Below are 21,290 nucleotides of genomic sequence, written 5' to 3'. Positions count from 1 at the left end.
ATATATATATATATAGAATTACGATATAGATTTTAACAAACATAAATACAGCATACGTTCATGTTCTGAACATGAGCTGCCTTATTTATATGAGCATGGAAAAGATTTTTCCATACTTATTCTCTGGACCTGGCATCATAGTTACTGTATGCAACTAATATCACGGTTATTCTATGTAACTAGTATTAGAGTTATTCTGTGTAATTAGTATCACACTTATTCTTTGTAACTAGTATAACATTTATTGTATGCAGCTTGTATCGTAGTTATTCTATGTAACTAGTATCACAGTTATTCTATGTAACTAGTATCACAATTGTTCTGTGTAACTAGTATCATATTTATTCTACGTAACCAATATCATAGTTATTCTATGTAACTAGCATTACATTTATTTTATGTAACTAGTATCACAGTTATTCTATGTAACTAGTATCACAGTTGTTCTATGTAACTTGTATCATAGCTGTTCTTTGTATCATAGTTCAAGTTTAAAGAGATCTGACTAAAATCGTACTGAAAATGTTTGATGTAATGTTAGTCATGAACTAAATATAACAAAAAAGATTTACTCTGAATAAACCTTTGTTTCCACAGACAGAGAGGATTGGGTTGGAATCAAGGAGAGTTTTCATTATTCTTTTCACAATCTTCCCTTATATATGTATCAGTTTAAGTCATATCCTTTTGTGTATTTACTGGTTGCGCTAATCGGGCGTAAATTGCTTCTTAATAGACGGGATGAAACGCTTGAATGGTTTACAATATGCAGTGAATGGACTTAATATAATAGCAAAAGCTGCGGGTACTTAGCACGATTAATGGTTCGAACTAGTCAGTTTATAAAGGTGTATTGTATCCATTTCTCTATTGTATTTTAATGACCACGTAGGGGTGAGGGTAAAGACATTAGATAAAAATGGGGATGTTAAATGTAGCCAAATCCAATAAGGGAAGTAACTCTAACTGAAGAATTGTGCTGTAACTAGCTTCGGTTATTATTACCCTCTTGCTTGCAAATACAAAATTGCTAGACATATTTGGGTGGAAAAGCCGGAGTTTGTCAGTGATGTTAGGAAGGAGTTCTTTGGGGATATGTATGTATGTATGTATGTATGTATGTATGTATGTATGTATGTATGCATGCATGCATGCATGCATGCATGCATGTATGTGTGTGTGTGTGTGTGTATGTATGTATGTATGTATGTATGTATGTATGTATGTATGTGTGTGGGAAGAGATAAAGTGTTCTGATCAATCTGATCAGAAACTTGATTTCTAATAGTTGTGCCAGAATGAGATTTGGAAGTTCTCGTATTAGACTGAAATTATCTTTTACCAGAAGACTGCTGAGTGGAAGATATACTGCCATATGAGCTAAGGAATAATCGTCAGCTGTATGAGCAGCATTTTCTAAGTTTCGACCTTGTGCTCATTTGCAGATGAACACTCCTTAATCAAATGCAAAGAACGTTTATCCAAAACATTCATTTCAAACAGCTATTGGGCCAAAATAGTTTTCAATTCTTGCATTCGCCTCAGAAAGATCATAGTTTCTAGACAGCTGAAGCAATTAATCATATTTCAAAAGAGTCTAACCGTTCATGGGTTGGAAATAGAATAATTTGAAATAAATTTCTTCCCGTTCGATGACATTGTAAAAAGTTTGTTGGTTTCACCAAAGATTTCAAAAATGTGAAATAATACATGGGACTTAGAAAATTTCGAAACAAAGTGAATTTAAATTTTAAAAATACATTTTCTGAAATATTTTAGAGCTTCCACATTTCTATTACGAATCTATGGTCTTAAAGTAAGTAATTGAAAAGAGCAAAAGCCAACGAATTGCGTCAAAGTCAATAAATAATTTGTTTCCTTAGAACACAAAGTGAAAAATGTGTGTCAATGTACATCAATGTACAATATAAAACACAGTGAAAAATGTGTGTGTTAATGTACATCAATGTACAATATGGAACACAGTGAAAAATGTGTGTGTTAATGTACATCAATGTACAATATGGAACACAGTGAAAAATGTGTGTGTCAATGTACATCAATGTACAATATAGAACACAAAGTGAAAAATGTGTGTCAATGTACATCAATGTACAATATAGAACACAGTGAAAAATGTGTGTGTCAATGTACATCAATGTACAATATAGAACACAGTGAAAAATGTGTGTGTTAATGTACATCAATGTACAATATGGAACACAGTGAAAAATGTGTGTGTCAATGTACATCAATGTACAATATAGAACACAAAGTGAAAAATGTGTGTCAATGTACATCAATGTACAATATATCAAAAGGTTGAGAGTTACAAACTCGCTCAGTACACTCTAGGTCGGCGGCCTCTGTTTGCCCTTGGGAAGGAAACCATGCTCTCATTGCACTGGCAGTTCCACTGACAATATAGCATGAGTCAAATAACATAAGTTTTCCAATATTGTTTTACGAATCCTGGTACCGAATACAAGCGAGTCCAGCTTTTGGCGCTTGTAGTTTTATACGTTTAATTTTAAGGGTGTGTTAAATGCATAAAGACGTGTCAGTTTAGGACCGGCGAGCTATAATGCAACCCACTTTTTTTCACCTGACAGGGCACATAGTGGTCTATATAATAGTGTAAGACACCCTACCACTATCCACACAGGAATTAGATACAGGTCATATTTCGGACGAAGAATAGCCCTTTAAGGACTTTCTCTTTTAACTAAAAAATTTAAAACATTGAAATAATATTTCTCAATCTAAGAACTAACGTTACACATTTAAATTTATCTCGTTTTTATGTCTTAATTGTTTCTAATATAAATGTGATAAAATTAAACTTGCTTTTGATGCTTATCAAAAGTCATTCGTAGGTAACTCAGACAAGTTCATTCCATACGCATTTCAACCCATGATGATTTTCCGTAACTTTATCTTTCCCAATATCTCATGAACTAACTTTGTAGTTTTTTTTTCTTTGTATCGGACGTTTCTAAGAAATCATTGAGACAACGTCTTTTTTGTGCAACATATCTCTTTTGCTTTCGTCTGCCATGTCATTTATTACCCTGCTAGGAAATTGTTTTCGCCTTTCTCATGTATATACTTTTCTATTGCACCTTTTGTAATTGGACATGCGTATTCTGTTTGTCCACATGTCAAAAATATTTTACTTCCTTTATTTTCTGTTGCACCGTTTTGCACATCTGGTATGTTCTATAAACTAATTATAAAAAGCAAATATTTCTTGCTATTTGATTTGGAATTTATGCATTGCTTTTTCTTCGGAAATATGTACTTTTGGAACATCGTCTCAGAAAGAGAAGCGTCCCTTTAACAGTTTCTTTCTTTAATGCTATTTTTAGCTGTTTCCGTACTGTTCAATGATTCATGTTATCCTTTGGATTTGACGAGTCTATACTTTTTACCATTCATGGCCTTTAAAATTTTTTTTCAACTTTATATATGTCATCTTGTTTTTCATATACACATACATCTTGTCTAAAATACACCATTTAATCCTACCTCTTAAAATTGTTTGTTCCTCGTGTATCTGTTGCATGCAACAAAATATGTTGTTCCATGCCTCTGATCTGTTTATTTCCTTACTTGCTTCTATTGCAGTTTAATCTCCAGACATGCGATACGTGTTACTGTATCCCTCAATGGCCATTGGTTGACCAGTAAATACTATCTGATCTCACTTTGAGCGAAATGCGTATACGTTGTTGTCTTTATAGTTTTGTTACAATTACCCGCCAACATGTGCTCTTTGTCTGAGTAAGGTAAAAGAAATCGATATTTTCTTTACCAGTAAACCAAGGACTGACTTGTTGTAAAATGTAGACTTTATCTGCTTGAGTTCTCCCTCTTCTAGAATCTTCTCATCGTTTATGTCATGTTCCTATCTTGTTTTAACGTTTTTAACCCAAGCGTATTTTTAAAAGATATATATCACTGTCAGAATTGCTTTGTATCTATCGTCGTCTTTGCTTTAAGACTGCATATAGCTTGTTTCTAGACTGTTCAGTGAACGATTTTTATAGCTTTTGGCGTGTTTTCTTTTCTTTTTTCTCATTTAATGTGTTGTTGCAATTGACTGAGGTTTGTTTAAGGACTATCTGGATGTAGTAAATTATTTTCCTTCTTGATAAATGAAAATTAAATATAAGATTCAGGGTCTATGTTATGCTTGATAAATTGGATTTGGAGTTATCAACAAGCCAATTGGACACCCATCGACAACGCAAAGTTTATTTGCATCAACGTGTAACATAATCCTTTTAATCCAAGTCATGCAACTTGTTGTAGCCATGTTCAAGAACTATGTTTGTTTTCTGTTACTTTGCTCAAATGAGGTCGGATGCATTCCATATTCAAATCATGATTAGACAAGTATGTCTGTTTACAACTTTGTTCTTCACAGAACATATAAAGGATGAGGCTTATGATATTAAAGGCACAATTTTGACTGCTTGATATATAAAAAACGGCAACAATCTCCGAAAACAAATGAAGGTTTCAAAAATATTGTGCTATGTTACTTAAATAAATGCTGAAAATAACATTAAGTTTTTAAAACTCTGGATAGAGACTGATTTAGTTTGTTAATTTAATTGATGTGATCTTCACGTTTTCAGTTAATTATTTATAACCAATGTCATTCGATTGGTAAGGGAATGGGGCTCTTTAGGCATGTGTATAAAAGGAGCATAGTGCTACAATAAATTTTAAAGGTAACTTCGTAAAAATATGAGACGTGTACGTAGTCCAACTCGAGGTTTCTTTAACGATCTGCGAGTAATTCATCTGTTCATCAAGAGTTCATGGTCCTTGATAATCTGATATTGTTCTGGAATCTCCATTAACGCACGTAAAGCAAGGGCTGTATTCGCATTCTCTGCACCTGTGACAGTTTCGTGAAAGTTCACAAACTGGAAGTTGTCGAATATGCGGTCAGGTAATCCATCGTCAAAATCTTTCATGGCATCCCACGGGCCGTCCCCAACCCCTATCAAGACGATGGAGAGCGGCCATTTTGAGGCCTCCACAATTGCATCTTGGTTGATTTTCTCGTTTGTTACTTGGCCATCAGCTAAGATTACCAGGATGTGATACTAAAATATACAAAAACAAAAGCCTTTTAATAGAAAGATTGTCTAGTTTTCCATTTTCTTGCCGATGAGTGCCCAATCATCATTCGTATTAAAAAATATCAACATCCACATCAAATAAAAACTTGATGGAAATGGCTTTTAAATTTGCTCGACATTTTGTGGAAAGCAATGGCAAACTAAATACATCTTTGAATCCCTCCTGTGTAACGTCTGATATATTGCTTGGGGTATTCATTTGATTGCATAAGTGAATAAATTGTTAGGATGGACGGGTTGGGAAATTTTGCCGGGTACCAGGCAGGGAAATACCCGGCCAGGTCGGTTTTTATCGGTTAGGTTTCTTAACTCCCATTTTGCCCAGTTTCCCGAACACCAGATCTCACCCCCCCCCATATGTTCAAACCACAACATAACGTTTCATTTTTAAATTACCGACACCAGAAAGACGGAGTTAGGGTGGTGTGTGTGCGTGTGTGTTTAATCCGACCTGGTCGTAAGATCAAAGAAATAATTGTGTTAGGGTGAAACAAATAATCAAAATCCGATAAGTTAATTTTTGGCCATATTTTACAGACACACTCAAAGAATAATTGGCATAGTAACAATAACTGGATCAATAATTGGAAAATTATGAATCTTAAAATAAATAATTCTTTAGTGAACTATATTTACACCTAAAAAAACCCTCACAGGATAACTAATTTCGTATATATCGTGTGGGGCACGAAACCGTACCTTCTGTTTACGGTCAATTTGACTATCCTCGAAGAAATATATAGGTCCCCTAGAAAGCAAAATGTAGATGCGTTCATGATTACATCGTTTGTTAAGATTACTCTTGGAGGCATTACTATGATCGTGTCTTCTAGGTATGGTAATCGTAATAGCAATAATTGTGCCTGTAACTTTAATTTTGCCACTTGCATTTTCCTTTAGTTGCCATATCGATATGTCGTAAATGTTTTATTTTATAAATACCTGATAATTTTATTCGTTCCATACGTTTCTTCTTCGATTCTATATGCCTTCATTCTACTGTGAATTCTGGAATATACACTATGCTAAACGTAGAGGTTGGTTTATGCAAATGAGGCATCCGCAAAGGTTAAATTCTACAAACACCAAATAGCATAGTTTGCAGAAGGAAACAAAGGTCACACGAGGTGTTGCTGCAGACAATACACGTGCCATAAATAATGTTCACTCCATATAAGGAAGAATGTATTTCTATCAGCAGTGGCATAACTATCTCACACTGAGCCACACAGCAAACCTTTTGTACCGCATCCCCTCCCGCTCTTACTGTCACTTTAACTTTGTTCTGGTTGGGCTAGGCCCCCGTCAGAACCGGGCCCTACATCACGGCTGTATCTGCTATTACTGTAGTAACGCCCCAGTCCATGAAATGATGATGATGATGATGATGATGATGATGCGTATAACTGCAACAAATGTACTATTGCTGCTACTACTACTACTTCTTACAGGAAAAAATAGATTACTAGTATTGGTTTTGTTGTTGTTATTATTATTATTATTATTAATCCACTTTAAACATACTGCTGATGTTGAGGGCGATGATGTCCTTGGTGATATATAAAAGTATCATTTTGAAATCTTCACGACGTTGTGTTTAAGGTAGTATGCGAGATATTTCATAAACTTTAATGAGTGTGGAATGGGATGGGAGAGAGTTTCAATAAACTATTAAGAGGGTACAATAGTATGAAATAGAATATAAAAAACTGAAAAGAGGCTGGAATGGGATGGGACAGAGTTTCAATAAACTATTAAGAGGGTGGAATCGGATGGAATATAATTAAAAAAACTACAAGGAGGGTGGAATGGTAAGGGACAAAGTTTCAACAAACTACCAAGAGGGTGGAATGGGGTGGGATAGAGTTTCAATACAATTAGATGTAATGTTTGCTTCCCGCAGTTCTAATTGAATTAACGTTTTCATAGATTTCAGTCTTTGAAAATAAGGAAATGCATTTATTCTGAGAAAAAAAACCTGATAGCTATAATAACCTCTGAAGATTTCTTCCTCCTTCGAAAAAGTACATTTTTATAAGAAGCATTTAAAAACTCATCCTTCAGACCTATATTACATTAATCACAGGTAAAAAAACCCCACAAAACCCCCCAAGAAAAACAAAACCAACTGAAACATATAATTTATTACCTAAAATTTATTGCAATTTGATGTACTTGAGTAAGCATGGTTCATATCTACCTTTTTCGTCTCCTTAACGATTTTCACTGCCTCTTCTATGAGAGGGACGAAATTTGTCGGTCCACTAAGTTGTACTCCAGGTGTTATTTGAGTGTAGATGTCCAAGACCTCGTTAAACCCCTCGCACATTCCCTAAATTTAAGTACAAATTAGATACTGCATTGAAACCTAATTTTTATGATTAGGGAATGTATGAATTATTTTGTTATGAACAATGAAAACATGCTGTTAAGATCATTAAATTCGTGACAAAATTACTTAGAAACTTTAGCACAGTCCTTGCTGACGGAAACTACAGAACTGCCGGTAAAGTTAACAACATAAATAGACAGCGATGTAACGTATTTTCCCTGGATCCAACAGGAGGATGTGTGATAACATAAAGTGGAACTAGAATGTTATCACACAAGACGAATGCTATTTAATTGCGTCAACTACTGGAATTGGAACCCATGTTCGCGGGCTTATATCCCAATCGCATTTTCTTCTCGCACAAATCCGGACACCATCTCGCCTAGGCGTACCTTCTCAAATGATTAAACGTAGACTTGAGTATAATCATTCTTGCGTAGTTGACACATTCGGATGACGATCCGGTAATTACCTCTCATCGAAATACAGTCCCCCCCCCCAATTCATCTGTCATAAATCAAGTCATATAGCGGTTAATATAGAACATTATAAATATAAACCTATGCTTAAATCCGCGACTAATGGGGATGTGCACTTGCTCGAAAATGCATGTGTATGTGTGTGGATGTGTGCATGGGCTAAGGTTCGAATCTAGGTAGAGTACGAATTATATGTGTCTGTGTGTGTCTGTGCTCAAATGCAATAATATCTATAACAAGCAATAACATGAGTATAAAATGTTATGATGCTGAGACACCAAAATAAGTATAATTACAGGGACACCAAATAAGTATAATTACAGAGACACCAAATGAGTATAATTAGAGATACACCAAAAAAAGTATAATTACAGAGACACCAAATAATTATAATTACAGATAAACCAAATAAGTATAATTACAGATACACCAAATAAGGATAATTACAGATACACCAAATAAGTATAATTACAGAGACACCAAATACATATAATAATATATGTTGCATTTAGATACCGTTAAATAATTAACGAGTGTCTAAAATCATTCAAATCACGGATAAGCCCAGAGAACCAATAAGATGCTATAGTTTAGACATGTATATTTTGTCTACACGCATGCGCAGTCCTAACACTCAACATAACCTCGATGCAGTTCTATTTAAGATACATGTCATAACAAATATTAATTAGCAATTATCCGTTTAATGTACGAGATAATAAAAAATTGTGAGTTTGTTATCACGCTCAGCGAATAAATACAATGCACAGATCGTACAGCCAAAATATAAATGTACTATGGCGTCATTATGGATGGTCCGTTAAGAGGCTGTGCTTTGTAAAGTCATACAATTAATTTGTTGCATTGTTGCAGAAGATGCGTGTAAAAATGCTTCTTAAACATTTCCAATAGGTCCCGAGTGAACATATTAGTGATAATTGATTATCGTGATTGAATAGAAATGAACAAAACAAACACCATTACAAAATTAAACAAAAGCAACACAGACAATTATTAGAAATAACAGCGAGAAATATAGTACCAAATTAACCTTATCTATATAATAAGGGCAGTTAGGATTACTGGGCAGTTATCCCTTTGCTCTTGTAATCTTTTGTTATTTTAACTTTAGACTTTATACTGTAATCATTACATATTAAAACCATATGCGTATTGCTCTCTTTTCACAATCAGTGGATATTTTCTGTATGGAATACACGCATTGTAACCACCGAAAATAAAAGCTTTGCACTATACAGACTTACTTAAAAGATGAGAGATTTATCAACGTTAATGTTGATATGATTGTTATAGCATGAGTACATTCCGTTAGTAAATCGTACAATTGATTCTAGTAACTATTCCGTTAGGTAATCGTGTAATCGATTCTAGTAACTATTCCGTTAGGTAATCGTGCAGTCGACTCTAGTAACTATTCCGTTAGGTAATCGTGTAATCGATTCTAGTAACTATTCCGTTAGGTAATCGTGTAATCGATTCTAGTAACTATTCCATTAGGTAATCGTGTAATCGATACCAGTAACTATTCCGTTAGTTAATCGTGTAATCGATACTACTAAGTACGTTTTATGTCTTTTTATCACCAGAACTTTCACACATATATGTTCGTGCAACATACCTCAGATTTCAAAGGGAATATGGATTTGTCCCTGGTTTTTGAATCCCCGAAACCAAACGCTGGTATTTTACCGTCGTCATCTAGCTCCTCGAGTGTTTCTCCGAGAATATATATCGTCTGGAGAATAAAGTCAATAGTAACTATCAGTTTTCTGTTTAGCTAATAAGCCAGAGTTGTCTTTAAAGTCCCTTTGAACTTAATATGGACTTTTTGTAAAACTTTCATGTTCTTTAGAGTTTCATTACTTTCGGATATATATATTATCCTTCTTTGTTCCTAAATATTTTCAAACAAAATTCAACCTCGTTACATGTACTTATTTTGCCGCATATTTTAAACTGCTGACTGATAACAAAAATACCATAACAAACACCATCAGTAAAAAAAGAAGTAGATGATAACCAACTTCGGACTATTCACGAATATCAGAAGATAAATTAAGATGTTTCCCCCCCCCCCCAAGATTTGCAAAATATGAAAACATTCAACACATTCTACTTGAAGTACTAGTGTTTGAGAAATAAGTGTCATAAATGTAGAAAAGACGACAACCTGATAAAATGACTGTATCTAATGAGTTAAAAACAACTTTTTCATGTTGTGTTATTTGACAAACACACATTTAGGATATAAAGTGTAGTGTGTATCAAAATGACTGTCTGGTGTGGTATATATAGTTAATAGTATATACATAGGACAGTCTCGGTTAGGATATATAACTAATAGTAAATTGGTAGGACTGTCTCAGTTATCGCTCCGGTGGCCTAGTGGTTAGAGGTGTCCACGTCGGATGCGGGAGGTCTTGGGTTCGATCCCCGGCGGAGACTTATAGAAAGAGGTTAGTGTTAGGACTGGTTGGACTGGTGTCAGGATAATGTGACTGGGTGGGACATCATGCTACATGTCTGCGGCATGATGCCCCAGTGCTCGACATCACTATAAAGTGTCACACTGCAGACATCGTAGCGATATGACTGAATTTGTTTTAAGCTACGTTAAAAATCTAAATCACACACACATACACCACACTGTCTTAATTAGGATATATAGTTAATAGTATATCAATAGGACTGTCTCAGTTAGGATATCTAGTTAATTGTATATAAATAGGACTGTCACAGTTAGGATATATAGTTAATAGTATATCAATATGACTGTCCCAGTTAGGATATCTAGTTAATTGTATATAAATAGGACTGTCACAGTTAGGATATATAGTTAATAGTATATCAATATGACTGTCTCAGTTAGGATATCTAGTTAATTGTATATAAATAGGACTATCTCAGTTAGGATATATAGTTAATTGTATATAAATAGGACTGTCTCAGTTAGGATATCTAGTTAATTGTATATAAATAGGACTGTCTCAGTTAGGATATCTAGTTAATTGTATATAAATAGGACTGTCACAGTTAGGATATCTAGTTAATTGTATATAAATAGGACTGTCACAGTTAGGATATCTAGTTAATTGTATATAAATAGGACTGTCACAGTTAGGATATATAGTAAACATATATCATTTTATCAGGATATAATTAATAGTTTATCAGTTTGGATATATAGCTAGCAGCTAATAGTATATCAATAAGACTATCTCAGTTAGGATATATAGCTAGCAGCTAATAGTATATCAATATGACTATCTCAGTTAGGATATATAGCTAGCAGCTAATAGTATATCAATAAGACTATCTTAGTTAGGATATATAGCTAGCAGCTAATAGTATATCAATATGACTATCTCAGTTAGGATATATAGCTAGCAGCTAATAGTATATCAATAAGACTATCTCATTTAGGATATATAGTTCAGGATGTATTAATAGGACAGCCTAAACTAGGGTAGCTAAAGTTGTATGATGAGTATGTGAAATTTCATTAAATTCAAAAGCTTGATATCATTATGGAAATCTTGTCCATCCCCGTAGCAAAAATAAAACTACTGCAACCCCACCCACCCCAAGCACATCAAATAAAAAGATTACAAAACAAACTAAAGCTAACAAACACACGGAATAACCAACAAACGAAACTAGACCCGAACATAGTCGAAATTTGAAAGGAAATTATACATTAACAAGTATGTAAACACAGTAGTATGCACTCATTGTACATACTGAAGAGGCACAGAGGTATGCGTGGAATGTACATGCAAAAAATAGCACAGTAGTATGCACGCATTGTACATACTGAAGAGGCACAGAGGTATGCGTGGAATGTACATGCAAAAAATGGCACAGTAGTATGCACGCATTGTATATACTGAAGAGGCACAGAGGTATGCGTGGAATGTATATCCAAAGAATGGCACAGTATTATGCACGCATTGTACATACTGAAGAGGCACAGAGGTATGCGTGGATTGTACATGCAAAAAATGACACAGTAGTATGCACGCATTGTACATGCTGCAAAAGTCACAATAGTATGCACGCCTTGTACATGCTGAAAACGTCGCAGTAGTATGCCATTCGACAATTGGAGAGCTGGGTGGGAGGTCAGAACGGCTTCCTTGTTGCACAGTCAGATTTTGTCTAAACCGCGATTGGCGGCATAAGCTAGCCGATTATTTCCGTGCCTAATCAACTTAAGCGAACTTGCATATATCCCTACTTGTATGAACTAGATGTAAAATTATCAAAATACATTTCATCTCTCTTAATAAACGAACACTCGAGCCAAAAGCACAATGCTCAAGAACTCGATCTTGTATAGCCATATCTCATATTGCTTGCTCACATGATCCAACTCTAATGACGTACATTTTCATCAACATCGAAGTCAAAATAATTTGGTATGTGTATGTGTTATTTATATCGCTACGAGGTCTGCAGCGTGACAGTTTATAGTGATGTCTAGCAATGTGACATCATTCTTCAGACATGTAGCATCACTTTATCCTGATACCAGGCCGACCAATCCTAACACAAATTCTGAATGATGAGCGCCAAGCTGCAAGTACCATTTTAATAAGTCTTTGGTATGAATCGGTCGGTGTTCCCTCGACCTAGCAGATCTGAGGCAGACGGTCTAACCACTTACGTTTCCGCAACGGTTCAAACTATTTTGGAGGAGAAAGACCGACGATAAGTCAGTTGCGTTCGAATAAAAGTAAGCGGTGCGTAAGTAACTAGTCTACGCCACGATTGCTAGGTTTAAGCGAATTATAACTTTTCAATCCGGGATGAGATTGACTTCCCATCCATACATAAATGGCCATATATCTAATTCAGGATCGGAAATAAAATCATATGAAATTTGACTAGCCTTCCAATAATTATATTTGATGATCCCAGGCGTCAGAATATTCAGCTGGAAGTTCAAACGGAGCAGATCAGTGTTGTTGGCCTATGCGTTAATTCATATATGCATGCTGGCATACAAACACGTAGATATATACATGCATTCATCCATATATACATACATATTTGAACATTACCTGCTGGTAGGGGTTCATTTGGGGCCCGCTGGTGTCGTGTAGGGAACGTCCCCCAAATGTCTTTTGACCCTGGATGCGGTTGCTCACCGTGTAATCAATACCTAGGCGAAACGAACTAGTTAACGAAATATTTTTATTTTGTGCGTTTGTCATCCCACTTTTTTCCAGCTGTTGGGTATACCGTTATACCTCTGTCTCTGCCTGTCCGTCTGTCGTCTATCCGTTCTTTTGTTAATTCATGTTAATTAAGCATTCGGGATTTACCAAACTTGTTACTTGATTTGTCAATGGGGTAACTCTATGCAAATAGAATAAATATGTTTAACCTTAATAACTGACACATTTATATTTGCGCTAATATACACAGATCGCTGCGTAAGAAAGCAAATCCTCATCCTGTTTAGGAAAACTATATCAGCGCTGTCAAGTACATACCCGGCTAAGTACAAACCTATATTGTAAGTTTGAGTTCGGAATAATATATTGGACCCTACAAATCCAAATCTCATCCAAAAAGCACGCAATTATTTATTTGATATTTTTTAATGACAGACGACAATTTATGATTAAATAAATATCCCCAATACTCTGACAGTTTCCAATCTGTATTACTATGTATAAATTACAATGGAGTCTCCTGTCCTGTATTACTATGTATAAATTACAACGGAGTCTCCTGTCCTGTATTACTATGTATAAAGTACAATGGAGTCTCCTGCCATGTATTCCAATGCATACATTACAGTAGAGTCTCCTGTCCTGTATTACTATGCATACATTACAACGGAGTCTCCTGTCTTGTATTACTATGCATACATTACAACGGAATATGCGAGAAAAAATATAAAAAATAAAAAACAAACAAAAAACAAGCAAAAGACAAACAAACCAAAACACATAAGTAATGAGCCGGATATTCAATGATAAACCAACAAAATAAAAATATTTATGGCACAATTTTATCAGACAAATAAAATCGATGCTAATTAAATAGGGCTTTCACAATTCAGACAGAAACAATGACACAATGACCCTCAGAGAATCTACTGCAGTTAGTTTGATTGGCTGCCCAATTTTAAATCCTTGTTTTTACCAATTAAACACAGAAATTTACTTCACTTTGTCCATGAGTTGAAAGTTTCTACATCAAATATTGGGTCTAAATCTTGATAGAATTTTATGTCATATTATGTCACACTTGAAAGTTCTTCGATACATTTTGAAGAAGAGACTTTATGAAATGCTTCGTATTATTTCACACTTGAAAGTTGTTCTATACATTTTGAAGAGGAAACGTTATGAAATGCATCAGGCGAAAATGCAAGATAAAATCCGAGATTAACACAAGTGGAGATGTCTACAAAATGAAGCCTTAGTTTGACGATTCATTTGTATTGCTTGACCATTATGATTGTATTCAAGACATGCTCCTACCTACCAGAAGTAATTTCTATCAAAGATAATGTATGTGATTACGAAATGCGCAACTCTGCATGTTTAATAACTATAATTGGTCATTCATGCAATGTCTGGGGTAATAATACATTTACTTGCATAACGCAATTTGATTATTGATTAATAATTTTTAGCAAATTGTGTTATTATGAATTTCATATCAGGATTTGATGTTTCTGACGCAGATGAATAAATACATAATGCCGCTTTTGATACGCTTGTTTGGACTTCGTAGTGGACACAATAACTTAACTGAAAATTGAAAAGTAACCACACCTAACAGATAAGATGCATGCTTTACGAATACAGAACATACTTTTCAGGGCTGTCCGCATGAAACCTTTAATGATATTTACACGCAAATCTGAATTTAGTAATTCTCTGCAATAACATATACAAGCTTTACAGAACTACCATACTGACGTACGGGCAGGAACTTCAGAATGTCACGCATTGTTACTGTCTGTAGGTAAATGACAAAACTTTATGGTAACTTGTATTCGCTAGAAACGTACAAACTATTAGTGTTGTAAATATATTTAGGTTATATTTAGGTTTTATTAATATGCAGTCAAGATCGTAGGCGATAGTTTGTATTTCTGTCGAGACAAAGAATTGTGTGACGTGTTCAAAGTGCTTTGCAAGCCGTGCCGTGAATGCACGTTAGCTAACGAATTTAAGAAAGGATGAAACGGCTGGATGTTATGTACAAAATGTATAAATAAATGAAAGACAGAATGGAATAAAACCGTTAGGATACCAGAAATTGAAAACATGGTGGTCAAAAGTAAATTCTCATCGTGTCAAAAGATGGAAGCGAATACGATTTAAGGAGAAAAGAGTCAATAATACTAAATTCAGTGATGGGAATGACCGGAATCTATATGTGTTTCTTTTCCAAAGAAAGTCTCAATGCAGAAAATAAAAAGTATACTTTTATTATTTAAATAATGCAGCTTGCTATCAAAAATAAATTTGCAAAGACAACTTTTAAAAGATTCGGATTTTTAGAATGAGAATGGAAAAAAAACGTGTAGTATTCAAGTACTTTTAAAGTAATGACGAACAAAGCAGAACTAGATAATGTATTAAATACTATGTCCGATGACCTAACAACTCAGTTCGAGTAATAGATCACAACCAGGTTTCAACAAAAATGAGGTTCTATGTTTGCCTCACATTCAATGTTAACTCTTCTCCATAAAAGTCTAACCTGGCGAAAAATCACAAAGCTATCATTAATGTTAAATCTCCAGAAATCTAAAGGAATCAGGTCGATAATAAAAACACAAACTCAAGACCGACAAAATACAGAATATACTAGAATGGAAAATGATTTTATTGATCTCCGATAACAGTTAAACAGATCACTGTTTTTGAGGGCGTAATTAACATATCTCTTAGGATCCAATGAATAATAGACCACACATGTATTAACTTGATTAGGGTTATAGAAAAAGAAAGGGGTCAACATTGATACGTTGATCATTTTCCACTGTATACATACAGGCCTGAAGCCAGTGCAACATTCATTATTAAGAAATGCCATATTCATTTCAAAATACATGAAAAATAAACGAATTTAAGATGTTCTGCTACAAAGTCCGTAACAACACGGTTGGTATCACACCAGTCGACGGTAACAACATTATGCGTGGCGATGGTTTAATTGCAATCGTCAACACATCATTATAGTGTTCTCCATAATTTATTTTGATGTTAAATCTCCTTCGGGTAAAGCTAACAATGGCGAAACATTTCTCAAAGTACAGGCATTAAGGGCACGGTACATATACCCAAAAATGACATCCGGGTTTTGCGCATACCTTTAGACAATGGCTGGGACGTACAAGCCGATAATTAACAGAGATAGGGATTGTCTTTTTATGAAAAATTCGATGAAGTTTTAAATTCATGTGTAGACTTAAATAAAACCCAAACTTATTTTATTCCGTTCATTTTTGTCACATTTGTGAAAGAAGATAAATAACACAAAAACAACATTAGCGATCATAGCTACTTAAATGGTTTGCGTACAGGTCAACTCCTGCAAATTTTAATTTTATCTTCAGATTCGTCAAGTTTGTCTTCTTCATCATTCACTGCTTATCCGTATATGATCTTTTCATCAAGAATCCAGGCAGCTGAGACCGTGATAATGAGGGTCAAATTCGGATAATAAAGGTATTTTGTTTCTAAAAGACTTCATAGTTGACAGGTTTATTTTTAAAAGAAATATAACATGGAAATTACTCTCAGATGAACACTTAGATTTGTTGATATTTACAGATTTGTGAGCAATCGTTTCAAAACCGGGCTAAAACCATGGAAGACGAGATGTTCGTTAAAAAGACGCGATGGACTGAATAAACCCAATTATGATTCCCATGCTTATACGTAAACTAATACGAGTAATTTGATAGATTTGATATGTTCAACGAGTCCTCATTTCAAGAAGAAAGAAAAGTTATATCCAACATTGCTTAAAAGAAATATTTCATATGTTGACTATCAGTACGCGCATAATGTTATGACACACTTCAACCTTATTACAGTAGATGACTTTTACGACGACTACATTAAGATGGATACATTCATGCAGTAAGAGATCTTCGAATTATTTAGGAATGTGTGTATAAGCGACTGCAAACTTGGACCATATACTCTGCTATCGCACCAGGACAAGCAAAATATACACGTTTGATATTACAGGTGCAAATCCAGAGCTACTGGACATGTTTGTAATGGTTGAGAGAGGGATTCATGGGAAAATATCATGATACCAAGTAAACAAGCTAAACTTTATAATATATGATGGCGATGAAACAAATATATATGATGGAGTGTACGATAAGTCCAAGATAATGTACTTTTCAATTTATCTCGTAAAAATAACCTCCATAAATAGACAATGATCCCATACATGCCAGTAAGTAAGAAACTGAAAGCTAAATTAAATTTGATGAGTGACACATGCTAAACAACCAGGATGACAATTATACAGGCTATACGTTAGAAGCTGATTTGAAATTTTAGAACATCTACACGAACATGCTAAAGACAATCCTCGCGCACCTGAAGAATTAGTAACAACTATGGAAGGTCTTTCCGATCTGCAAAAACAATTCACAGGAGAGAAAATGGCAACAAAACCAACCGTGCTGAATATATTATGCACGCAGAGGAAAAAAACAATAACTATGCGGATGAGAATATAAAATGATTTATACCGTTGAAAAGGATGAATACAAGTGAAGACAAACATTGTGTATTTGCACATAATGTAAGATTTGATATTATATTGATGGTTTATTAAGGCATGAAGACAACTATTAAGATATAACATTACTTGGATTATACAATCATAAAATGTACACGATAAAGACAGGTAAGTGGTCTATAGCGTGTTATGATACTATTTTGAACTGGTAGCGTATATACATTGTTTACGGCGATGTAAATTAAATACATTTTAAAGATTTATAGCTTATATCAGTTCAATATGAATGTCACACACACTAGATACATCCGTTATTCAATGCATATATTGGACCGGTCCAATTTGTCCTATAACATATATCGGTGACAAGACTAAAAATTTACAAGTGTCCTTAGTGTTTGATGTTTTCTCATAGCTTGAAAGGAATATAAACACATGTCTAGCTTACACAAATCCAGGTGTTCATGGAGTCATTTACTACGAAATCATGAAAGAGTACAGTATTCCTTCAACATTTAGATAAGTAAAACAGATTAGGCACACACAATCGAAAGAAATAAAAACAAGACCTATGTTCTACTTCTGGACGAGTTTCACGTACTGATGTACCTATGGTACACCTCGATGGCAGGGCCAACAACGAAGGGGTATCAAGTACTAGCATAAAATACAGTTGTAAATACAGTTCATGAAGGAATAACACGCAATTAAGATTAAAAAGTCCTAAACTAAGAGAAGAAGGAACACTAATAAAGATATTTCAGTTTACAATTTATTTAAATGTTTTGTGTAGCAGCAGAGTGAAACAAGGCTTGATTCTTATTTGGTATTCTATCCGTTTCCTAGCATACCTTAAAAATGAAAAGAATTAGCCTCCCCCAGTAATAATTACCCCTTCAAACATACAAAGGCAATAACAACAAAACCACCAAATAAAACGATAGCAAATGCGCTAGAAGTCACCATTTCTGTACAACTAGGAATGGTGCCATCATTTGCCTTTTAAATGATCTACACGTTAGGGTGCAAAAACGTACCGAATATAAGTCCGCAATCATTTACACCGGCGGTTTTCATAGCTTTAGTGACGTCCTTAAGAGATTTGAAATTATCCCTAATGACGTAAAATTGCTTCACGCTTGGTTCTGCCTCCTCCACGTCGTCCGAGCCGATACTACTGCCATGAAAGAACGCAGTAGGCTTTCCATGCATGCTCATGCCAGACATATCCTTAAATAGGAAATAAAAAAACAGATCATTAAAATCTAAATCTTAATCACGCAGTATATATGTGTTGCATTTTATGTGACTTCAATAGTTATTGTATTTTGTATTTATTTTTCTTAGAAATATTTATTAGTACTTGATTTCTGTGTCCTATGCCATTATATTTTATTATGTTCTAAGCACACATTTTATGCTTAAGTCTGAATATTTATAATTCAACACTAATCCCAGTAAAATATGATTTCAAAATTAGATGTTTCGAACTCTTCGAGTATAAATCCATGTCCCGTTCTTTACAACCAAAAAGATTGGGTTGTAAAACTTGCCAGTTCTTTAAATATAATTGTGCATGATTAGCACGCATTTATGTCCACACACCTTATTTCACTTTGTACTGTTATTCTCCAGACCAACGTTGTATACTTATTTGTACGTCGACCATAAATGTTTTAAGGTCAATTAATATTATCCATGTATGTCTGTCTGTCCGTATCTCCGCAAAATTTGCATTTAGATCCTTTTCTCGGACATCATAGTGAAGCATTTGTGTTCCATGAACATATTGTGGCACATATTGCAATTGTCAAGTAGAAATTTAATAAAAATGCAATCATTGATACAAATCAGTGAACCGGTTTTGCTTTAACTTGTGCGCGATAGATAATTTGGGTAGCAATCGAATCCATACTAATTATTGTTATGGGATTTGACCATAGATCTATATAACTGGTCATTACACCAACTGATTCATGAAGAAATGGATACATATATACATGCAAGCATGCATACATAAATAAAAAAATAAGGAAAGAAAGAAAGAAAGACAAATATTTGCTGAAAATAAATTTTGAATTACGTTCTATCTTTTTAAATCTTCTCTGTATATATGCACGCGCGCGCGCGTGTGTGTGTGTTTGTGTGTGTGTGTGTGTGTGTGTGTGTGTGTGTGTGTGGAGAGAGAGAGATTATATAATTAGCCAATTTCTTAAAAGAATAGATCTAAACATGCAAATCATATGTATCTCAAAGGAGTTATTCTGATTTAAATTTGACAGTACTCATCCAGTAAACAGGTTAAATCTTGCTCGGCATAAGAACGCGTTTCATTACTTTTTAAAGACAAGTTATGATTTTGTATCATGAAAGCGACGAGGATTATAACTTCCCTCAATGTCAATGCAATATCCATCCTTTGAATGAAATTAAATGCACAGAAAAACAAACCCTTTGTGTGCACTCAGAATATAGCAGTTATCCCAATCACTGCACTGCATAACACAACGGCTCTTCTAGCTTGAATGCAAATCCTTGTTTCAACACTTGCCAAAATCAAACCAAGATTTATCTCCACTTTGTTGTTATTTCAACGGTACAGATGTCTCTCCTAAGCTTATCTAGACTAGTGTTTTATCCTAAGTCATATAGATAACAAAATTTATTACCGTTTTCACTCGCTTATAGGTTCAATCCTACTGCAAACCGCATATACTCTGATATGCGGTCGCATAATGCGTGGCAGATCTGGGTCGATGCAGTTGTCGGGAACAACCAGTAGTAACAAATCAACAAAGAGCCAGATCTGCCATCGCATGATTGCGACTGCAGATTGGGTTTATTTTGTTTGTAGTTGGACTTGGACTCGTCTATTCGCGAGTACAGATGGTATTGATAAGGTGCTTGTCTTAAGTTAATGACAAGGACATAGGTAAGAATAGCAGACACATGTTAGTTAATACTTAGTCTACACCTAACAACGTTGTACACTTGTATTGAATATTGATTATTTTCTAGAGAGTTAAATATCATTTGCTAATATTTGCCGTTTGTATTAGTATCTATTAATGAGTAATAATATGATATATGCGTCACATATGTTGGATAAAATAGTATTTTTTTTATAGATATATGTAATAATATTAAATTTATATATGTGTCCAACTATACACAAAACAAGAATAAGTTTGGAAGAACTTAGTTATAGTGAGCAATAACAGTTCACGATTTTATCCATCTAGCAAGTCATAACAACGCTGGTTTGGATTGATCTGATTACATACAATATACATATATTTTATAGTTGATTCACATATGTGTTGGTATCATACATACATGCATACCATACATACATACATACATACATACATACAGAGAGATGCTAAGAAAAACATATACATCATATTAACTTTCTTCTAAGCTCTAATATATATATATATATATATATATATATATATATATATATATATATATATATATATATATATATATATATATATATATATACATACATACATACATAGAATCCTTGCAGTGTATTGCTTTATGATGTTTCCCAAATAC

At 34.3% G+C, this 21,290-nt stretch overlaps 1 protein-coding gene across 4 annotated transcripts in view; it reads right to left on the bottom strand.

The window, feature by feature from the left end:
* Positions 1-4,241: 4,241 nt before the first annotated feature.
* LOC149783527 (uncharacterized) overlaps positions 4,242-21,290 on the bottom strand; it is a 78,065-nt gene continuing 61,016 nt past the window's right edge. For 3 of the 4 annotated variants that reach the window (XM_089931774.1, XM_089931772.1, XM_089931771.1), the window contains exons 2-6: positions 18,764-18,956; positions 13,052-13,152; positions 9,607-9,723; positions 7,357-7,488; positions 4,242-5,120 (exon numbers count right to left, since the gene is read on the bottom strand). In XM_089931774.1, the coding sequence (XP_089787900.1) occupies positions 4,809-5,120; positions 7,357-7,488; positions 9,607-9,723; positions 13,052-13,152; positions 18,764-18,953 (852 nt within the window). In that variant the 5' untranslated portion in view covers positions 18,954-18,956 and the 3' untranslated portion in view covers positions 4,242-4,808. Of the gene's footprint in view, positions 5,121-7,356; positions 7,489-9,606; positions 9,724-13,051; positions 13,153-18,763; positions 18,957-20,177; positions 20,324-21,290 lie in introns of those variants that run through there. The other variant, XM_089931773.1, reaches the window with a different exon arrangement.

The sequence above is a fragment of the Sinohyriopsis cumingii genome, chromosome 14 (assembly GCF_028554795.1).
Source record: "Sinohyriopsis cumingii isolate HCF-2022 chromosome 14, ASM2855479v2, whole genome shotgun sequence".
Lineage (NCBI taxonomy): Eukaryota > Metazoa > Mollusca > Bivalvia > Unionida > Unionidae > Sinohyriopsis > Sinohyriopsis cumingii.
The sequence above is the reverse complement of the archived record's forward strand: the minus strand, read 5'-3'. Positions and strand labels throughout refer to the sequence as shown.